The sequence below is a fragment of the Capricornis sumatraensis genome, chromosome 6 (genome assembly GCF_032405125.1).
Source record: "Capricornis sumatraensis isolate serow.1 chromosome 6, serow.2, whole genome shotgun sequence".
NCBI lineage: Eukaryota > Metazoa > Chordata > Mammalia > Artiodactyla > Bovidae > Capricornis > Capricornis sumatraensis.
In genome coordinates, this window is record NC_091074.1 from 70,698,567 (window position 1) to 70,720,546 (window position 21,980).

General features: G+C 46.0%; 1 protein-coding gene across 1 annotated transcript in view; it reads left to right on the forward strand.

The window, feature by feature from the left end:
* TMOD1 (tropomodulin 1) overlaps positions 1–21,980 on the forward strand; it is a 66,001-nt gene that overhangs the window by 13,799 nt on the left and 30,222 nt on the right. Inside the window, exons 2-3 of the mRNA XM_068974299.1 lie at positions 5,605–5,761; positions 14,132–14,251. Of these exons, the coding sequence (XP_068830400.1) occupies positions 5,605–5,761; positions 14,132–14,251 (277 nt within the window). The remainder of the gene's footprint in view (positions 1–5,604; positions 5,762–14,131; positions 14,252–21,980) is intronic.

Consider the following 21,980-nt stretch of genomic DNA (forward strand, 5'->3'; position numbering starts at 1 on the left):
TGTCTTAGCACACTACCTGGCTTTGTAATACTCACCCTATAAGTGTTTGTAAAATGAGTAAGGAATTTAAGAAAAGATACATTTCTACACAAACATGTTCAGCAAATATTCTCCTGGTTAAAGGTGATGACAAAATGTTGTGGAAACTCTTTCTTTACCATTAAATGGCTGGGTCTGAGAGTCAGTTTTAGGTTCTAATAGTTATAAGAGATCTAAGGCAATAATTTCTAACCCATATAACGCCTCCATGACTAGTTTACATAATGTGGCTCCTCACTCTTTAAAACAAAACGCCACGTTAAATCTGGCCAGCTCTAGCCTGCCCAGTCATTTTTGGCCACTGACTCACAAAGAGCCTGTGTTCTTAGCATTCTATGGGCACTTAATGTATTGCATTGGCCATTTTTTAAATTTTTCCTTCAGTAACATTAAAAAAAAACCACCTTTTTTGAGATATAATTCTCATGCCATAAAATTCACTCATTTAAAGTATACAATTCAGTGTTTCTTAGTATATTCACAGAGATATACAACAATCACCATAGTCAATTTTAGAACATTTTCATCAACCCACTCCAGTACTCTTGCCTGGCAAATCCCATGGATGGAGGAGCCTGGTAGGCTGCAGTTCATGGGGTCGCTGGGAGTCGGACATGACTGAGCGACTTCACTTTCACTTTTCACTTTCATGCATTGGAGAAGGAAATGGCAAGCCACTCCAGTGTTCTTGCCTGGAGAATCCTAGGGACGGGGGAGCCTGATGGGCTGCCATTTATGGGGTCACACAGAGTCAGACATGACTGAAGCAACTTAGCATCACCTCAGAAAGAATCCTGTTCCTGATAGCTGTCATTTTGCATTTCTCACCATCCTCCTCAGCTCTGGGGCTTCCTTGATAGCTCAGGTGGTAAAGAATCCGCTTGCAATGCAGGAGACCCTTGCAATGCAGGTTCGATTCCTGGATCAGGAAGATCTGCTAGAGAAGGGATAGGCTACCCACTCCAGTATTCCTGAGCTTCTCTTGTGGCTCAGCTGGTAAAGAATCCACCTGCAATGTGGGAGACCTGGGTTCCATCCCTGGAGAAGGAAAAGGCTACCCACTCTAGTATTCTAGCCTGGAGAATACTATGGACTGTATAGTTCATAGGGTTGCAAAGAGTTGGACATGACTGAACAACATTCACTTTACTTCCTGCTCTCTAGGCAACCAATAATCTACTGTCTGTCTCTATAGATTTGATGTTCTGGACAGTGCATATTAGTGGAGTCAGACACCATGTAGTCCTTTGTTACTACTGGCTTCTTTCACTACGTATGATGTTTTCAAGGTTTCATCTATGATGTAGCATGCACCAGCACTTCATTTCTCTTTATTGTAAAACAGTATTCTGTTGTAGGGATAGACCACATTTTCTTTATCCACTCATCATTGATAGAGATTTGAGTTGTTTCTACTTTGGGGCTATTATAACTAAGGTTACTATGAACATTCATGTATAAGTTTTTGTGTGAACATATTCTTTTATTTCTCTTGGGTTTACCTAGAAGTGGAATTGCTATCTCATAACGATAACTCTGTTTTTAATCTGTTGAGAAACTACCAGACTGTTTTCCAAAGGGGATACACTTTTTACATTTCCCTTCATTGGAAGGACTGATGCTAAAGCTGAAACTCCAATACTTTGGCCACCTCATGTGAAGAGTTGACTCACTGGAAAAGACTCTGATGCTGGGAGGGATTGGGGGCAGGAGGAGAAGGGCACGACAGAGGATGAGATGGCTGGATGGCATCACCAACTTGATAGACATGAATCTGAGTGAACTCTGGGAGTTGGTGATGGACAGGGAGGCCTGGCGTGCTGCGATTCATGGGGTCACAAAGAGTCGGACACGACTGAGTGACTGAACTGGACCACAGTGTATGGACGTTTCAATGTCTTCACAGTCTCACCAACACTTGTTTTTACCCATCTCTTTTATGGGCAAAAGGGTGTGACGTGTACTAGCTCATTCTGGGTTTGATTTGTGTTTTCTTGTTAATGATGTTGAGAAGCTTTTCATGTGCTTATTTTTTATATCTTCTTTGAAGAAATGTCTATTCAAATCTGTTGCCCACTTTTAAATTCTGTTGTTTGTCTTATATTTTAAGTTAAGAGGTCTTTATGTATTCTGCATACTAGATCATTCTCAGATATATGATTTGTAATAACTTTCTACCAAACGGTGGATTGTCTTTTTAGTTCTTAGTTTCCTTTGAAGCACAAACATGTTCAATTTTGGTGAAGTCAAATTTATTTTTTCTTTTGTTGCTTTTTGTTTCAGAATCATATCTAAGAAACCATTGCTTAATCCAGGTCACAGAGATTTATGCCTGTTTTCTTTCAAAAGTTTTATAGTTTTAGCTCTTACATTTAGGTCTTTGATTTATTTTGAGTTAATTTTTGTATATCAGGTGAATTCACATGCTATTTTTTCTATCATATGCTGTTTTTGAAAACAAGTTAAAATGATAAATAAGAGTTTTAAAATATGCAACTGGCTATGGTTTTAGTTGAAAATCATGTTATATTTCACTAAACGTACCATTTAATGGAATGAAAATAAACTCCTAACAAGGATAATGCTCCCAGTATTTACTTTAAAGATTCAATAAGCAGAGAATTGTTAGAAAAAGCCTGTTATGTTTTTGTTTTTTAAAAATCAACTGCTTTCAATGAAGATAAATAAAACTACATTTTAACATGCCACATAAGTAATATTTTTAAAACACATGAAAAGCATCTTTACTCCCGTATTGTAATGATAAGGGTTTCAGGTTTAACACAGTGGTTCTTAATCAGGGGTGACTTTGCCCCCCACAGGGGACATCTGGGGATGTGTGGAGATATTTTGGTTGTCACAACCTGGAGACGTGCTAGCGGCATGTTAGGCAGAGGACAGAGATGCTGCTAAACAGCAAGGATGCACAGAACGGCTCCCCTGACAAGGAACCATCCAGCCCCAAATCTCTCCTGTGCCGAGGTTGAAAACCCTACTTTTCCCATCCCAGTTTTATTGAGATATAATTGACATACAGCAGCATAGAAGTTTAAGGTGTGCAGCATAATGACTTGACTTACATACATTGTGGTCAGTTTAGTGAACATCCATTATCTCGTGTAGATACCAAAAACCAAAATTTTGAAAAAACTCTACTTCAAATCACTGGCCTCTATCAGATATACTCAAAAAGAGATATAAGTTTGCAAACGCCTTTCCCCTCAGTTACAACCTCGTGGGTTTTTACCACCACAATACTGATACTTTCGGAGGCTAGAATGCACCCCAGCACCTCACCACCATCAAAATCCTTCATGGTAACAAGAATCTGTCAGGTCTTCCCTTGTGGGGATCATTGAGAACCACTTGCTTCACGTGCTTAATTCATTTTATATTTGCATATATTCATTTTTTGAATTCTAAGACATATTTGGATAACACATCCCCTGTCCAGCCTACATATCTGGGTAGCCTACCTCCTGGCAAAATGTATTTTATCTGATCATAGAGCAGCAACAATAATCAGCGGTAATTTGTGCGCTCACTGTGTCAGGCACTGTGTGCTAAGCACTCTTCTGCATTATCTGATTGAGTGTTCTTAACAGTTCTGAGAGAGTGGCTATCATTCATGTTTTACAACTGTGGAAATGGAGGAACAAAGAGGTTAGTTGACTTGCCCAAGATCACAGTGCTGAAGATATCGTTACTCCAAGTGAGGGCTTATGCCTGGGGTGGGGTCAACTGTGAGGTGCCAGCATGTCACAAAGAATTTGGTTGCTCATCACGGGTAATCACAGATGGACGTTTGCAGGACAGGCAGGCTGTCCCCTCAGCTGAGCTATAGTAGATGTAGTTACTCTGAGTGGACACACACAGGTAGCCACAGGAAGTCTTATCTCACCTGGGACATGGCTCATCCATGGACCATCATCACATGGAAAGTGTCTAAGGACTGCTGCTCAGGGAAAACTGGGGCATCTGTGGCACCACTTACATTCTTGGCGATCACCCACAAACCAGTCAAGGCTCAGTTTTCTACCTACTGGCCATTCTTTCATAATGTCCTCTCCAATTCCCAGGTGTCCTTCCTGACTTGTGGCCTAAGTCCATTTGCGTGGACAACACCCCACTCTCTGAGCCCCAGTATATACTGATACTGATGTCTGTACCAGGCCCTGCTCGACCCAGAGTTGGGTTCACACTCAGTGTCCTGATCTCGCACCCACTGCTCTTATGGAAATGGCACAGTGGTAAACTATCCTGTAAAAAAAATATCAGACTGCAGCCAAACAGTAGTATTTGCCTCCCAAGCTTTATCCCCCCATGTGCCAGGCCCAGAGCTCTCTTCATGTACCGGACAGCATTCTCCTCTCAGAGGGGGCATTTAGGAAAGGATTTGGAGTGTGAGTGGGTGACTGAAGAGATGCATGTTCTTACCGAATGGTACAGAGATGGGACATTGAATGGCTGTCTGATTTATCCAGTGTGGGAGTGCAGCAAGAAGTGAGGTGAGACTCTGCTCACATCACCCTTCGTGGGATCCTCCCGACCTCCCTGAATGAACGGGGGCGGGGGAGAGCACTGATCTGACCAGAAGATTTCCCTCTTCCCTCAAGTCTGAAGAAGGAGCCTGATTTGAGTTTTAGATTTGCGCAAGCCTTTCTCTGCCCTTGGCCTCAGTTTCCTCCTGAAGGGAGTGCGTATGCAGTGGCTGCTGATCTCTGAGCATCCTTTCCAGCCATGAGTGTCTTTGGATCTCTGCATTACTGAGTTAAAGTGAAACCCGTGTGATTCAAATCCACCCTGATTAGGAGCCTGCTTTCGTAGTGAGCCCACACCTAGAAGCCTGCCCATGTTTGAAGAAGAAATCACGGGGATTGGTTGACGATATCTTTCTTGAGAGACCCATCTCCAAGGGCAACGTTCAAAATATTTAACAGCCAGCGTGCATGAGCACGATGGTCAGGAGGGTAGGAAGCAGCGGGTAGGGCCAACTGGGGCCTGCAGCCTGACAGCCTGCCTGGCCCTTCCTGCCATCCTGCCCAGCTTTCTCTGCTTGTTTTGGGGGGCCTGCCTCTTCCTCCCTGATTCTGCATCCAAGGTCCTAACTCATTCTGCCCCCTCCAGGCTGCTTCTCTCCCCAGCTACTTTCTACATAGCGGCTGGAAATACCCTCATGCATCCAAACCCTAATGTCATCCTATTTCCCCCTCAGCAGATGCTCTGGCAGCCCCCTGCTGTGCCTGGCCCCTGGCCAGCTGACCCTCGCCCTCATGCCTTTATAAAATGTTCCAGACTGGGAACGGGTTTGGTTAAGAGACCTGAGTCCTAGCCGAGCTCGGCCCCTGTCTGCTGTGACCTCATGTGTCTCTCCATGACCTCGGCGAGTCCCTGCCCCTCCCAGGGTGTTAGTTTCCTTACCTGTGAATGAACAACTTAGATGGCACTCCCGTGGTTCAGTGAGGAGTTTCTGGAGAAATGCGAGTCTTCGGCAGCTGACCGCTCTCTCTCTTTCTCTCTCTCTTTCTCTCTCTCTCTGCACCCGCCCCGCAACCACCACTGTAGAATGCACTGCTGCCCGCGGGCCTGAGGCAGAAGGATCAGACCACCAAGGCGCCCACAGGCCCCTTTAGAAGGGAGGAGCTCTTGGATCACTTGGAAAAGCAAGCAAAGGAGTTTAAGGACCGAGAAGATCTGGTCCCCTACACAGGGGAGAAGCGAGGTACTGGACAATGTTGTGCTTTTGAGTACGTCACCCCTCCATGCATCACTGAGTGCCAGCTGTAAGCCAGGCCCTGCGTTGGGCCAGATGTGACTGGGCCGCCTTGCCTTCATCCCTGCCTGGCCCAAAGTTACAGCCCAGCTCCAAAAGCATCAATGTGTGAGGTAGATTTAGCGAAGTTTGGGGCTCAACCAGGCCCGAAACACGTCCCCCTAAGTCCCCTCTAACTAGGGTGTCCTGATTACTCTTCATCCAAACCTGATACAGTTGAAAGGGAAGGAAGGAACTATTAAAATGATACCAGGACATGAGGCCAGACAAAGTCTGTGCCCTCCAACCAGAAACAAGAGATACCCTCTCCCTACCTAACTGTCCCTGCTCTTTCCCCACAGCCCCTCTCTCTGGCAGCTGCAGCTCCCCTTCCTTCATCTGTCCCCTGTGACTCTCTGCCCCAGCCTAAGGCACACCATCCAGAATCGGGGAACAGAGAGGCACCCCGACTACCCAACCCTTCCAGAACTTCCCCTACACTCCAAACCCTCCTCCTGTCCTCTGGGATCGTGCTCATCCTTGCTCACTGCCCTGCTGCCCCCACAGGCCTCTTTCTGTTTCCCAGACACTCCCAGCTTTTGTCCACCTTAGGACCTTTGCACAGATGCCTTCTGCCTGGAATGCAGGTCCTCTGTCTGGCTCCATGCTTTCTTCAGGGCTGGCTCCCCTCTTCTGTAAGAGATGTGATGGTTAGAAGCATAGACTGGAGCTGGGTCTACTCTGGCTGCAATCTTGGCACTACCCCTTACTAGCTGTGTGAACTTGAGTACATTTGTTTGTTGGCCGCACTGCAAGGCTTGTGGGATATTATTAGTCCCCGACCAGGGATGGAACCTGCACCTCCTGTGGTGGAAGCTGAGTCTTAACCACTGGACTGCCAGGGAATTCCCTCAAGTACATTTTTAAACCTGCTGTGCCTCCGTTCCCTCATTTGTGAAATGGGGGTGATGAAAAGAATATTATTACCAGCCTCCTGAGGGTGTTCTAAAGATTGAGTTTATATATATATATATATATATATATAGCACTTAGCACAGCACCTGGCCCATCATGAATGCAATATCAGTATCAGCTATTATTACCCTCTTGGTCTCAACTGTACTGTCTCCTCTTTCAGGAAAGCCTTTCCTGTCCCTACTGGTTAGCACATTCCATCCATTCAACTCCCCCTCAGTTAGTCTCCATCTCAGAAGCCTTTGTGTGTTCTTCAGAACAATTTATTCACACCGGCCTGTAAGCTCCATGAGGCAGGCACTCAGACACTTTTGCTCACACAGTTCCTGCAGCACCCAGCAGGGCTCAAGAGAGAGGTGCTGAATGAAAGCTGCTGCTGCTGCTAAGTCACTTCAGTTGTGTCCGACTCTGTGCGACCCCATAGACGGCAGCCCACTAGGCTCCTCTGTTCCTGGGATTCTCCAGGCAAGAACACTGGAGTGGGTTGCCATTTTCTTCTCCAATGCATGAAAGTGAAAAGTAATGCGTTCAAATTGATTACATGCATAATGGACCTTGTAGACTTTTTCCTTAGAATATAAGCTCCATGGGTACTAGTACCACATCTGTCTAGTTCATTGTTATATTCCTGTACCTCACAAACCCTAGCACATTGTAGGCACCCAGTAAATAGCTGTTGAATGAAAGCATTAATTCTAATTAATTAATTGGGTAATTCTTTATTTTTTGCCTCTTCCATTGTCATCCCCCTAAGGATGTCAGCATGGTGAGCCAAGGGTCCCTGTCTGTGGCTTTGTCCCTATGTCAACAGAGCAACTGAGCAGGCATGCCCTGTTGTGTTAGCACAGTCCAGTACACAGAGTAACTGCCTGATAAATAATAAAATGAAAGAGCAGGGAGTGATGGACATTGCAGGGAGGATGTCAAGCCACCCAGTGCTTGCAGTTGGAGCTCAGTCCAGATTTTACCAAAAACTTGGAAGGTCAGGGAAGCCCAGGAGACATCTGGATCACAGAGCTTTGGAAAAATTGTGTGATCTGAGGCATCCTGGAGTGGGAGGCAGGGGAAGGGAGCCTGGACCATAAAGCCTAGGTGTGCCTGGCTGAGAGTATAGGTGCAAGCTTGTTTTAAGCAAGGTACTTTTGCCTTGAAGAGTGATTTCAGGTGCAGCAGGTAAAGATTTAAAAAAATCTCTGGATTTCGAGGGGTCTTAAAACTCCCATTAGCCCACCTACACATCTGAAAACTGGGGAAAGCAAGACTGTGAGTGTCAAGAACAGGCCTGGGTGGACATTTGGTGAGTCATTGCTGCCATCTGCTCCCTTGTGTAGCCCTCCCCCTCCCAGGGGAGGAGATGGGGGATGGGGAGGGAATCTGGGCTGCGCACCAACCAATCTTGCTGCCCCTTCGCAGAATGCTGACCTGGCCCTGAGCCGGGAACAGCTCTCCAGACTCCCAGAGCCTGAGTGCCTTCATCAAAGGCCAGGCTGACCCAAGGAGGGTAGCTATAATTTATTCTATTTTTACAATAATGACAAGCCTAAAAGGTTTATCATCACTAACATCATCGCCACCAGCATCATCGTCATCATAAAATATTTACATGATGATTGTTGGAGTCCATGTATATTGAATAAGTGCGGGTCTCAACAGAGAGAGTGTGGAAGGAGACATTCCAGCTGTAAAAGGCAGACTCAGGGCCATTCAGCCCAGCCCCGCTGAGCACCTGCCCCACACCAGGCCTAGAGGGAGCCTAGGCTGAGGGGAAATCGCATATCAGTCACTACAAGATCTAGCAGGATGTAGTAGGGGCCATAAACTGGTGCAAAATCTTGAGGAATTTGGATTTTCCTTCACTCTCATTCAAGTGGGGGAATCAGAACAAAGTTCCAAGCAGGTTATTTTCATTATGCAGATTTGGCTCCATGTGCTAGAGAAACAAGTAAAATGAAAGAAACTGAAGATGAATATTTAGTTTTCTTTTACTTAGTAGAGCTGCAGGGCTAGGCATTCCAAGGTTGGTAAGACATCTTTCTTGGGGTTAGGAATCAAGAGCTTTTCCAGTTTTTCATTCTGCCATCCTTGCAATACATCTTTGTCCTCATGGTTCTTTTGGCTGCTGAAACTCCAGTCATCATAGCCATATCCCAACTAGTAAGATGAAGGAAGGGAAGAAGTCTGAGTCTTGTGATATCTGAGTCACCACCTCTATGGAGGCACCTGCTACAGTAGTGTAATAAACTAAAGTCTTAAATATTTACTGAATGTTCATCCTAGTCACTGCATCAGCTGTTTTCACAGTTTGTTTTCTTTTTCGCCCTTTTTGCCCTTTCCCAGATCCACCTCTGGTGAAAGTTATTATACATCTTCTCCCAGATGATTTTTTGCCTGTTCTGCTTATATAGGTAACTGATCTTTGCTGTAAACATTTTAAGTAATAAAAAAAGTAATTCTCTCCACTGAGAGATGGTCCTCTGGTCCTATTTTAGTGAATATCCTTGTGGACATTTCTCTTTGCACTTCCCATCCCTCTTCATCTGTGGTCCAAGTCACTATCATCTGTCATCTAGACTTTTGCAGGAGACTCCTAACCATCAGCCATCTCTTGGCTTCCATCCTGGCCCCATTTCAGGTTATTCTCAGTCAATAGCCAAAGTGAGCAGTTTTTGTTTTTTTTTTTTAATTATTAAATTCACATAACATTAACTATTTTAAAGTGAACAATTTAGTAGCATTTAGTATATACACAATGTTGTGTGACTACCATCTCTATCTAGATCTAAAACATTTTCATCCAAAATAAAACCCTGTACCCAATAAGCTGTTATTCTCCATGCCCCCTGTCCCCTACCCCTGGCAATCACCAATCTGTTTCTATAGATTTACCTATTCTGGATATCTCCCCTAAATTATATCATAAAATATGTGACTTTGTGTGTCTGGCTTCTTTCACTTAGAATATTGTTTTCAAGACTCATTCATTCCCTTTTATTACTGAATGATATTCCACAGTCTGTCCATTCATCCATTGATAAACATTTTGGTAGTTTTTGGCTACTGTGATTAGTGCTTCTATGAGCATTCCTGTATAAGTATTTGCCTGAATAACTGTTTTCAGTTCTTTGGGGTATATATCTAGGAGTGAAATTGCTAGATCATATGTAATTCTACATTTAATTTTTTGAAGAAGTACCAAACTATTTTCCAAAGCAACGGCACCGTTTCACATTCCCACCAGCAATATATGAGGGTCAGTTTCTCCACATTCTTGCCAACACTTGTTAGTTTCCATTTTAACTTTTGATTTTTGTTATAGTCATTATCACGATTGTGAGAAGGTCTCTCATTCTAATTCTGATTTGCATTTCCCTAATGACCAATGTTGTTGAGCATCTTGTCACGTGCTTGCTGCCCATCTGTACAACTGACCCTCCATATCTGTAGGTTCTGTATCCTGGATTCAACCAACCATGAATCAGAAATGTTGTTTTTAATTCCACAAATTTTAAAAAAGCAAAACTTGAATTTGTCTCACACTTGCAACTTTTTACATTGTATTTACATTGTAGTAGGTATAAATAATCTAGAGATGATTTAAAGTATACAGAAGGATGTGTGTATATGCAAATATTATGCCATTTTATATGTGACTCGAGCACCCAATCCCCCTCAGATACCGAGAGGCAATTGTATATCCTCTTTGGAGAAATGTCTATAAGCCCTTAGCTCATTTTTAAATAGGTTGTTTTTCTTTTGGTAGTTGAGTTGTTAAGTTCTTTATGTATTCCGAATACTAAAAGTACATGATTTTTGAATATTTTTTCTTCTTCTATATGTTGTCTTTCTACTTTCTTGATGATGCCCTTTGATGCACAAAGGTTTTAAATTTTAAATTCAATTGATCAATTTTTCTCTAGTTGCTTATTCTTTTTTGTCATATCTAGGAATACTTTGCCAGATCTAAGGTCATGAAGATTTATGTTTATGTGCTCTTCTAAGAATTTTATAGTTTTAACTATTATACTTCAGTCATTGATCTGTTTCCAGTTGGGTTTTTGTGTATGGTGTGAGATAGAGATCCAGTTGTCCCAGAACCATTTCTTGAAGAAACTATTTTTCCCCATTTAATGGATTTGACAAGTTCATCAAAAGTCAGTTTGCTTAAGATGTATGGGTTTATTTCTGGACTCTCAATTCTACCTCATTGTGTTGTATGTCTGTTCTTATGTTAGTGCCACATTGCTTAATCTTATAGTAAGTTCTGAAATCAGGAAGTCTGAATCCTCCAACTTTGTTTTTATCAAGATTTTTTGACTGATTGGAGTCCCTTACAATCATATGAATTTGAGGTTTGGCTTTTCTATTTCTGCAAAAAAAAAAAAAAAGACCATTGAGATTTTGATAAAGATGGCTTTGAAGCTGTGGGTTATTTTGGGCAGTATTACCATTTTAATATTGCCTTCCAATCTTTAAAATTGGGATTCCTTTTTGCTTGTTTAGGTCTTTTTAAATTTTTTTCAGCAGTGTTTTGTGGGCTTTCCAAGTAGCTCAATAAAAGACTCTGCCTGCCAATGCAGGAGATTGTACAAATCCTTCACCTCTTTGGTTAAATTTATTCCTAAGTATTTTGTTCTTTAGGATGCTATTGTAGATGAAATTATTTTTCTAATTTCCCTTTAAGATTTTTCATTGCTGGTGTATAGAAACACAGCTTAGTTTTGTATGTTAATCTTGTACCCTGTTTTTTTGTGTGTGGAATCTTTAGGGTTTTCTACATATAAGATCATATCGTCTGGGAACAGAGATAAGTTTACTTTTTCCTTTCCAGTCTGCTAAGTCGCTTCAGTTGTGTCTGACTCTGTGTGACCCCATAGATGGCAGCCCACCAGGCTCCCCCATCCCTAGGATTCTCCAGGCAGGAACACTGGAGTGGGTTGCCATTTCCTTCTCCAGTGCATGAAAGTGAAAAGTCAAAGTGAAGTCGCTCAGTCGTGTCTGACTCTTAGCGACCCCATGGACTGCAGCCTACCAGGCTCCTCCATCCATGGGATATTCCAGGCAAGAGTACTGGAGTGGGGTGTCATTGCCTTTCCAGTCTGGATACCATTTATTTCTTGTCCATTCAGTTTGACTAGAACTTTATGTACACAGTTGGGTAGGAGCAGTGAAAGTGGGCATCCTCATCTTATCACTGATCTGAGGGTCTCATTTCCCCACTCTGTCGGATTCCAGCACACAGATCATCTTCCCTGAAACACCCTATCCCAAAGAGCAGAGTCCACCTCACCCACACCCCAGCCTGGAACTTCCTAATCTTTTGCTTGACTTTATTTTCCTTTGTGATGCTTAGTGCTATCTGATATCTTTACATGTTTGCTTATTACCTGTCCTCTTTCACTAAACTGTAAACTGTTCCCTGCTGTCCACCTAGTGCCAAGAAAGGTACCTAGAACATAGAAAGGACTCAATAAATTGTTAATTGTAGTTCAGTCACTAAGTTGTGTCTGACTCTTTGCAAGCCCATGAACTGCAGCATGCCAGGCTTCCCTGTCCTTCACTGTCTCCCGGAGTTTGCTCAAACTCATGTCCGTTGAGTCAGTGATGCCATCCAACCATCTCATCCTCTGTCTCCCCCTTCTCCTCTTGCCCTCAGTCTTTCCCAGCATCAGAGTTTTTCCAGTGAATCAGCTCTTCACATCTGGTGGCCAAAGTGTTGGAGCTTCAGCTTCAGCATCAGTCCTTCCAATGAATATTCAGGGTTGATTGCAACTCAATAAACATGTTGCATGAATAAAGATATATGTGTGTGTGTGTGTGTATGTGTATGGAATTTTTCAGGCTTCCCAGGTGGCACTAGTGGTAAAGAAACTGCCTGCCAATGCAGGAGACATAAGAGCTGTGGGTTCAATCCCTGGGTCGGGAAGATCCTCTTGAGGATTGCGTGGCAACCCACTGCAGTATTCTTGCGTGCAGAATCCCATGGACAGAGGAGCCTGGTGGGTACATAAGGTCACACAGAGTCAGACACAACTGAGCAACTTAGCATGCACACATGCAGTTTTTTATAACCATAATTAAATAATCTATGCTATTCTGTAAGCTTGCTTTTGATAGCTTACAGTGAACGGTGTTGGATTATTGATCTCCGAAGAAGAAGATTTAGCTTCGGGACCAGGGACCAGGCTTGATCTCTCAAGAAATTTTGTGTAGCAGAGTTTTATTAAAGTATGAAAAGGGACAGAGAAACCTTCTGACATAGACATCAGAAGGGGGACAGAGAGTGCCCCCCTGCCAGTTTTAGCAAGGTGTTTTATGTCTGTTGGAAAGTTATTAATCAGATTAGAAAGACACCTCAAGGCTGACGGAGTTTCACCAGGCCCCTCTCCCACAATGTTCATTTTTGAGATAGGAGGGCACGAGGTGTGTCATCCCCCAGCCATAAAACAATTGATATGAATACGGGTTTTTTGAGCCATTGTCAGCCAAAAGTTAGTCTTTGGTGGAACCATTTTGAAGAAAGGCAAATTCCAAAGCAAATACATAGTTTTCATTAACATAGCTTAAGGAAAACATTTCCAGAAGAAAAATGCATTGGTTAGCTCAAGGTTTGAGAAAAGTTAAGTTCGGGTGGAACCAGGTGTCATCATAGCAACAGAGAATTTTAATAGACTAGCAGCCAATTTCCTCCATTTGGAGACCCCTGGCCTTCCTGCCTGTTAACCTCTCACTTTTTCACACATGTTGTCTTGGGCGTTTTCCTTTCTTAGTGAGTAGAGCTCTCTGTCATCCTTTTGTGGGATCGCCATTGTGTGGATGCCCCATAATTTCTTCAAAAGGCCATCTTGGTGCACTCTGCAGCCGCCAACCATCCCCGTGTGTGCCTCTTTGCTCTCTCATTCAGTTATGAGTCTGACACTTTAAAAATATAGTGTCCCAGGTTTCTCCCTATTCCTCTTTTACTAATCTGAGTGCATGTATTTGTTTTAGAAATGTTTCTAAGTTTTTCTCTCATACCAGAACCCTTGTTTAGAGCGTTCCAGACCCTGGCATTCGATTATATTTTTCTTTTGCATTTTTTTTCTGCTTACTGATTGTTAAAATTAATGACCAGTGTTTTCAATAGTGAGCAGTCTCCTCTGACCAAGTTCTAAAGTTCTTCTTTTTAAACATAAGGGGTGCTTTGTTGGAGATCTCTGATTCCCTTTCTCTGAGCCAGTTTGGCACTGGGTCCCCAGAGAGAGACGTTTTCAGGATATCTTGGCATGGAGGGATCCACAGGATTCTGGATGGCCCACCTGGGGTCATCGCCAGAGGCTGCCCCAGTGCAGTGGCACTCCGTGTAACTGGCATCTCATGTGTTTTCAGGAAAGGTCTGGGTCCCCAAGCAGAAGCCGATGGACCCCGTGCTGGAAAGTGTGACACTGGAGCCAGAGCTGGAGGAGGCCCTGGCGAATGCCTCGGATGCGGAACTCTGTGACATCGCAGGTAGGAGGCATTCCTGACGCTTCCCCATGTCCTCTAAAGCATTTGACCTGCATCAGCAGGGGAGCCTTGAGTGATGTATTTCAACGTAAATACCCTCTCTGTTTCTAAAAAGGACTAGAGGAGATGGAAACCTATTATCAAGAACCGAAATGAGTGAAATAGAGATAAAAACACCCAAACCCTTTCCACCTCGGAGCCCATCCCAGAGGAATGTGAGAGCAGCCTAAGCCCTTCACCAGCCATTGCATCAAACCCTGCCCAGGCCTCCTGGGAAGAAAGACGAGAGGGGAGGAGACAGAGGGCTGCCGGCATCTCCGGTCCAGGGGGCTCACAGATGCCTGGAACAGGTCATCTGATTTTACCACTTTGCACAGTTCAGAGAGCTGGACTTGGAGCCTATCACCCCATATCTCATATTCATACAGCACCCTCCATCTTCATGTGTGTTTCCATGTGATCTTCACAAACAGCCCCGAAAACTCCAGAAGGTGGCCTGGCATCCAGAGGCCTTCACCACCTGCTCTTGTCGCCTTATGACTGTCTGGTCCCTGCCCCACTTGTTGGTATCCCTTTGTCACGGGGGTCAGGCTCTGGCTGTAGCGTGCCCACCGTCATGCTGTGCTCCCTGGCCCAGTGGGGTAGCCGGTCTTTTAATTCAGCAGTCTTGGGGGGCTACTAACCCTCACCCAGATAATGACAGGAGGGTGGATGGGATAGAGAGAGACTCAAGGCAAGTAGGAAGGGGAGAGGAAAGACGGGGTCAACTGTGAGTTCAGGGGAGGAGCCCACTTCTCCAGAGACTAAGTTGGTGTTGTTAGTGAAGGTGGGTGCCCTAGTCTGCCCAGGCTGCCCTAACAAGATACCACAGGCTAATGACTTAAACAACAGAACTGTGTTTTTTCAATAGTTCTGGAGGTTAGCTGTCCAAGACCAAGGGGTCCACAGGGTTGGTTCCCTCTGAGCCCTCTCTCCCATGCTTGCAGATGACCGTCTCTCTCTGTCACTCTGTGCATGTGTCCCCTGGGGTCCCGTTGTGTGTCCTAATCTCATTCTCGTAAGTACACCAGGCAGATTGCATTAGGGCCCACCTTAACAGCCTCATTGTCATTTAATCACTTCTTTAGAGACCTTATCTCTGAAAACAGTTACAAATTCTAAGGGGCTAGAAATTACCTTATTCAACATAGTAGAGGGACAAAGCAGAACATAATCAGTTTAATTTTGGAGGGACAAAATTCAGCTGTAACAGTGAGAGAGGGACAAGTATACAGGAAATAAGGCCAATGGCCACCCACAGGGGGGCAGGTGTATATGAAAGTCCTCGAGTTCTTCCAGGGTCCACACTGGAGATAGGGAGGTGGGTGTCATTAGTATCGGCAAGCTCTAGGGTGGAAGGCCTGGTGGGAGTGGGGTCTGTGGCTCTGGAGGCTAGGGCCCTGGCTGGGGGAGAAGTCTTTGGGAGAAGAGTGGAAATAGGATGAAGGTAACCACCATGGATACCACGAATGGGCTGGGAACCCAAGGCCAAATCAAGATGGGCAGAGCCTAATACAAGAGCTAGCAAGAAAGTATGAGTGTTCAGGGCCTGCCGGGAGATTCAGAGGCAATGCCAGAGGCCAGTGAGGCTGCTGTTGCCAGGGGACTCAGGTGGCTGCAGTGTCTTACGCTTTTCGCATCCTCCAGCTTTTTGTGCGTGTTGTGTACCAGTATGATGACATTCTTAGGGGAGAGGGGGACGGGGAACCAGAGCCAGGTTGCAGCAACCCGAGGAGTGAACAAGGGGAGCCAATGTGTAGACCCTCAACCCAGATAGCCTTTCCTGGGGAGGCGGAACATTTGGGAAAAGGCAAAGGGCAGTGGCTTGAAGGGTGTCAGGGCTGAGAGAGAAAGGTGTTCACTTTCACTATGAAGTACACAGCAGTGAGGGTGTGACCCTGGAAATGCAGCACTTAGGTCAGGATACTCAACTGCTTTGCTCATCAAAACCCATACCTGTCACATTAGATCCCACATTAGGCTCCGGTATTAGGACCAAACTGTCTTCCCAACTCAGAGTTTGCTTGCGTTCCAGTTCATCTGTGCACCTGGGCAGTGGGTGGGGGGCACAGTTATCCAGCATCTCCACACTGGCTCACCCCAGCCACTGTTTTTGTCCTGGTCCTTCTCCTCTGATCACCCTTATGACGTCATGCTCCTCATTAGGCAGTTCAGAGGTATTATCAAATGACTCCACTGTCAGAACCGGCAGTTCCTATGCCAAAATAGAACTGCAATATCATGCTAAGTTTCTGTCTTGATTTCTTAAAACTATTCCTCTTTCTTTTTGCTGGCATGGCTGATTCCTAGTATCTGTTCATGATGCCACACACTTCCAACGCCCAGAAAGGAGAGCGGGAGCTGCAGGGCGACACCAGCATTAACTGGCTAGCCTTGGATGCCTATTGGTGCATGTCAGCTATCTTTGAAAGGTGGCCATGGAAGAAGGTGTGGAACATTCGTTGACCACTAACTATGTCCTCGCTGCTGTGGGCATTGCTTTCCACACCTTGCTGCATTTACTGACCACAGTGATCCTATGAAGTGAGTTTTATTGAAGGCCCCATTTTACAGATAGAGAAAGTCAGCATAGTGAGGTTATCCTTGCCCATGGGTTTGAACTCCGGCAGCTTGGTTCTAGGGTCTGCTCACAAATCACCACCCAGTACATCCTGGATAAAGCCTTCCAGGGTAGGGAGGTGGACACAGAGTGGGGAGAAGGGTGCATGGCTGAATCTCAGAGTTGGCCGGGGCGAGGATAGGAATTAGGAAAGGCTCTAGATGTCACACTAAAGCATTGAGGCCTGGGCTGGGGAGTGTTGGGAGAGGCCAGATGAAAGCAAGGATTTGGGTAGAGAGGTGGTGGTGTTGGGAGGCTGAGGGGATGGAGGGGACAGGCGGCCAAGGGCCAAGGTGGCCTGTGTCTGAGATGTGTTTCTGAAAGACCAGCTCCTCCTAGAGCTGGATCAGAGGACTAGAGGCTGAGATGATGAGATGAGTGTGGGCTTTTGGTCTGAGGCTCCAGAAAAGAGAGCTGGGTGCCTGCAAGGACCAAGGAGAGCTGCCCAGCCAGGAATCAATTTAAGAGTCGCTGGAGGTGGGACATCTTGTTGGAGTGCTAGGGGTGTTGCTGGTGGTAGCTGGAGCCCCGAGTGGATGATGCATTAGGGAATGAAGAGGAGGGCGTGCTGGGCACAGGGTCTGCAGGTCCTCCCTGCGCCCTGCAACTCGATTCTCGGGCAGAGCATTTCTGTTAACTAAGCTTCCAATTGCAGTGGACTAACCATAAGAAAGCAGCCTGGTTCCTGCCTGTGCAGAGCTGAAGTTTAATAAACCCCGAGGCCAACATGCAGGGACAGGTGGGAGCAAGTGTCCTAGGGAGAAAGGGCCGAGTGCAGGAGAGGACTCGTCAGGTGGTGGGGCCATAAGATGAGGTGGGGACCAAAGCTGAACCGAAAGGAGGAAGAGCAGAGGTGAGCTAGGCCAGGAGATGGATCCCAGTGGGAAAGAGGCTCTGAGCTGGGGATGAGGCAGCCCCTCTGAGCCGTTGCTCTACAGGTGCACGTGCGGCAGGCTTGATACCTGGCTGTGACAGGAACGTGTAAGGGGACATCCAGTAGGTGTGTCACATGAGCCAGACCTGTGAACTCTCACTCACTCTTTGTTTTCTCATCTGTGCATTCACTCACGAGTCAGCGTATACTGCTGGGATGAATCAGATTCAGTCCCTGACCTGGGGGCCCCAGGATGTGGTGAAGAGGACAGAACAGAGACATACAAATATCAACATGCGGTGTCCTCATAGGTGATGAGCAATGTGCTGGCCCCCGACCGTGCTAACTCGTGGCACGTGGCCTTGAGTTGTAGCTCCGAGGCCACTGGGAGTCAGCTGCAAGCAAGTGCATGATCACTGCCTCCCCTCCCCAGTCAGGGGCATGACCTTGACTCACCTTTGGGGAACTTTCAGGCAGGGCAGGACCCAAGAAGGAATTGAGGGTAGGGCAATGGCACCCCACTCCAGTACTCTTGCCTGGAAAATCCCATAGGCGGAGGAGCCTGGTAGGCTGCGGTCCATGGTGTCGCTAAGAGTTGGACACAACTGAGTGACTTGACTTTCACTTTTCACTTTCATGCATTGGAGAAGGAAATAGCAACCCACTCCAGTACTCTTGCCAGGAGAATCCCAGGGTCGGCGGAGCTTGGTGGGCTGCCGTCTATGGGATCGCACAGAGTCGGACACGACTAAAGTGACTTAGCAGCGAACTTACCCTTCAGAACCCCCAGGCCACCCCAGGGCAGTTGGTGCCCCCAGCTCCTAGGACGATCAGAGGCAGTCTTAGTCAGACCACCCAGCTTCTGCTGTACTTTGAAGTCCTTAGGTATCTCTTCTCCCCCGACACTACAAGGGTCAGGGTGTGGCTTATTCAGAAGTAGTTGGTTCAACTGCTCTGAGGTCCTGGGCCAGAGCCAGCTTCCTTCACCTGCTCCTAGGATGCAGGAAATACCTTCCGGCCTTCTGCCCGAGTCAGCCTGTGCACTTGGCAGCTGAGGGAGCCAAGGATGTGTGCTGCTGTCTCTCTGTGTCCTGAGTCAAATCACCAACTGAGTGAACCCTGCCAAGGCAGAGTGAAGAAAGAGAACTCGATGTTCTTTTTCAGAGTTCAAAAATAGGCCTTTTTGAGTTTTGAGGAAGATCTAGACTTCTTTTTTTTTGGTAAGAAATCACATTCCCCTGTGCTAAATTCAGCCCTGCCCGTATCTACAAAGAATGAAGCAGCAGGCAATGCTGATGTGCTGTTTTTCTGTCACTCACTCCTGGTGACATGGAGTGTGCAAAACCAAGCGAGGAGAAAGTCATGGTTTGGTCCTCGGGTCTGGAGAAGGGAATACCGGCTTCGGAGCCACCGGGCAGTCTGCTCAGTGGTGGAGATTTTACTTGGCCCCTCCCCCTCCAATCCTCCTCCCTCTCACCTTCTTGGAACGTTAATCTCCTCTGAATTGCAAAGTTGTTTTATTTCTTCTTATGGCTGCTATTGATATACATTACCTCCTAGAATATGTGTCGTCTGTCTTTAGAATTCTGAGGTCGAGGGGAAATTTTAGAACTTTAGACCAGTTGGTGACCTGGTATGTGGAGGTATAGGTGAGGACATTAACTTAGAAGCCAGGAGGGTCTTCACCAAATGGTCTTTGACCAACCATTACCCTCTTGAGCCTGCTAGGAAAATGGGGGTTGACAGTACCTGTCCTGGATGCTGCTCGTAAAAATCAAACACTGTGAGACGGTGAGAAATTGTCATGTGGCTGTTAAGGCCCATGAGAAGGTATGAGATCATCCCTCAAACATGATCCATTTTAGAGGTGAATACACTGAGACACAAAAAGTGGAAGTCATCTGGACAGGGTTACTCAGCAAATTAGTGCCAAGGCTCAGTCCAGGGTCCAGGTCTCCTTCCTCTGTCCCCCAGCCCTTCCCTGCAACCTTCCTGCCTCGGCCCCCTCTTTCTGGACCACTATGAAGAGCTATCATTCAAGCACAAAATGCATTTTCCATTTTCCCACCACTCTATACACTCTAAGAGAAGCCATCTGAGGTTACATCTTTCCTATGATTCCCAGCAACATTTGCAAACTGTTTTTCCAACCCTAAAACCCAGAAGCAGCTCAGAACCACCATCAGAGCCGCTGTCTGGGTGGAGCTGGAAGAGCCCATCCCAGAAGGTGACTCCAGGTGATCTGATGCACCTGCTGCTGAATCAAGCCTCAGCTCCCTCTGCCCACGGAGATGCAGCCTAAATTAAGGCCCACAGAGCTCAAAACAGTGCAGAAGCTTCTCTCCTTACCAGTTCTTAACGATGAGCAGGCAGGTCTAATTTTAGCAGAGAAGACTCATAGAATGTGAGAAACAGAAGGGACTTTCAGATCATCTTGTCTTGTGGTTCTTAGCTCCCAATGAGCATCAGAAATCATCCACGGAGATTAAAAATACATCTCCAGGGATTAGATCAGTTTGTCCAGGAGGACCACTGGTGGTGTTGTAAAGTTCCTGGGTCATTTGTATGTGTAGCCATGATTGAGAACCAGTGGTCTAGTCTTACCCCTCATTGTACAGGAGAATCTGAAACCCAGAAAGGGGAGTGGACTTATCCAAGGACACAGCAGCATCAGGGGCAGAGTCAGGACTGGAACTTGGGTCTCTTGACTCTTCACTAAAGCTTCCCATGTTGTCTCTTTAACTAGAAATTGCATCTAATGAAATGGCCGGGGGAGTTTTTTTTTTCTTTTTAATGAACAAATGTTTACCAAATATCATCTTCTGAAAGAGGTCCAAGACAGAGAATACTCTTCCCTGATCTCTGGAAGCCCACAGTCTAGTAGGGGAGGAACACATATACCCAGATAGCGCTAACTCTGTTGACTATGACCGTGACAGGGACACCAGGTGCTGTGAGAGAGCTAGAGGGAAGGAGGAATCCAGGAGGACTTCCGGGAAGGAAGCATTATTCCAGACTTAAAGGATGGGGAGGAAGAGTTGTTAGATCAGATACTGGATGTTCAGTTGGATTTGAATTTAAGATAAACAAGTTTCTCACAGAAAAAGTGCTCAAATGCTGAATGGGGCACACTCATATCAGAACATTATTAATTGTTTATCTGAAATTACAGCTTAACTGGGTATCCTGTAATTTTATTTGCTAAATCTCAAAACTCTCCAGTGCGGGGGTGAGCTGCATTTCAGCGGTAGGTAGTATAGATGGAAAGAAGCTCGCCAGCAAATGGGTGGCGTTGGCAGAAGCAGGAGCAGCCACTGAGCAGTGGCCGTTGGTGTTGCCAGAACAGAAAGGTCTGGGCGAGGGAAAAGGCTACTGAAGCAGGGCCAGCCCAGGGAGGATGGGTGAAGCCAGGCTTTGGGGTCACAAGACGTCATCCTCCCAAGTGAACACTGCACCAGCCTCACAGTCCCACAAGCCTGTCCCTGCCCTCTGTGGTCAATGCTCCGCATTCAGCCTGAGTAACAGGAACCTGAGTCAGACCATCTCACTCCCAGTTCAGGCCACACCTAGACAAAAATATCTGAACTTCTTATCTCGACCTAGAAGGCCCTGTAGGGTGTGACCTGGCCTATTTGAATCAAATCTACTCCAAAGCATTGTTGTAAAGATTCAGGGGGATGACATCAGGCAGTGTTCTCAACCTTGGCTGCCCGCTGAAACCTGGAGAGCTTTTTACATTTTTATTGAAGTATAGTTTTGATTGATTTACAATGCTGTGTTATTACGCGGAGCTTTTAAAAAGGCAGATGCTTGGCCCCAGCCCTGGGGATTGTGGTTTCCTTGGTCTGGGGTAGTCAGGGCATCAGGAGTTTCAAAAGATTCCCAGTGATTCGGGTGCACAGTGATTGAGGGTCACTCCTGGACGGTGTGCTCTCTAGCCCCACAGAAGCAGCTGGTGAGGGCATGGTGCCCTCTGCCGCAGGTCCAGCTTCACCTCCATCCATCTTCAGTTTCCCCCTCTCTCCCTGGCCTGTGGCTTCCTACCCACCATCCCTCTGTCCAAAATATTCTACCTTCTTTTCACTCTGCCAGCGTCTCATCGCTCCCATCCCTCTGTCCTCTTCTCCCAGAACACATTGAACTTTCTCTTTACAACACTCAGCATACTCTGCACTTATGTTTTCAGTTGTGACTTGCTT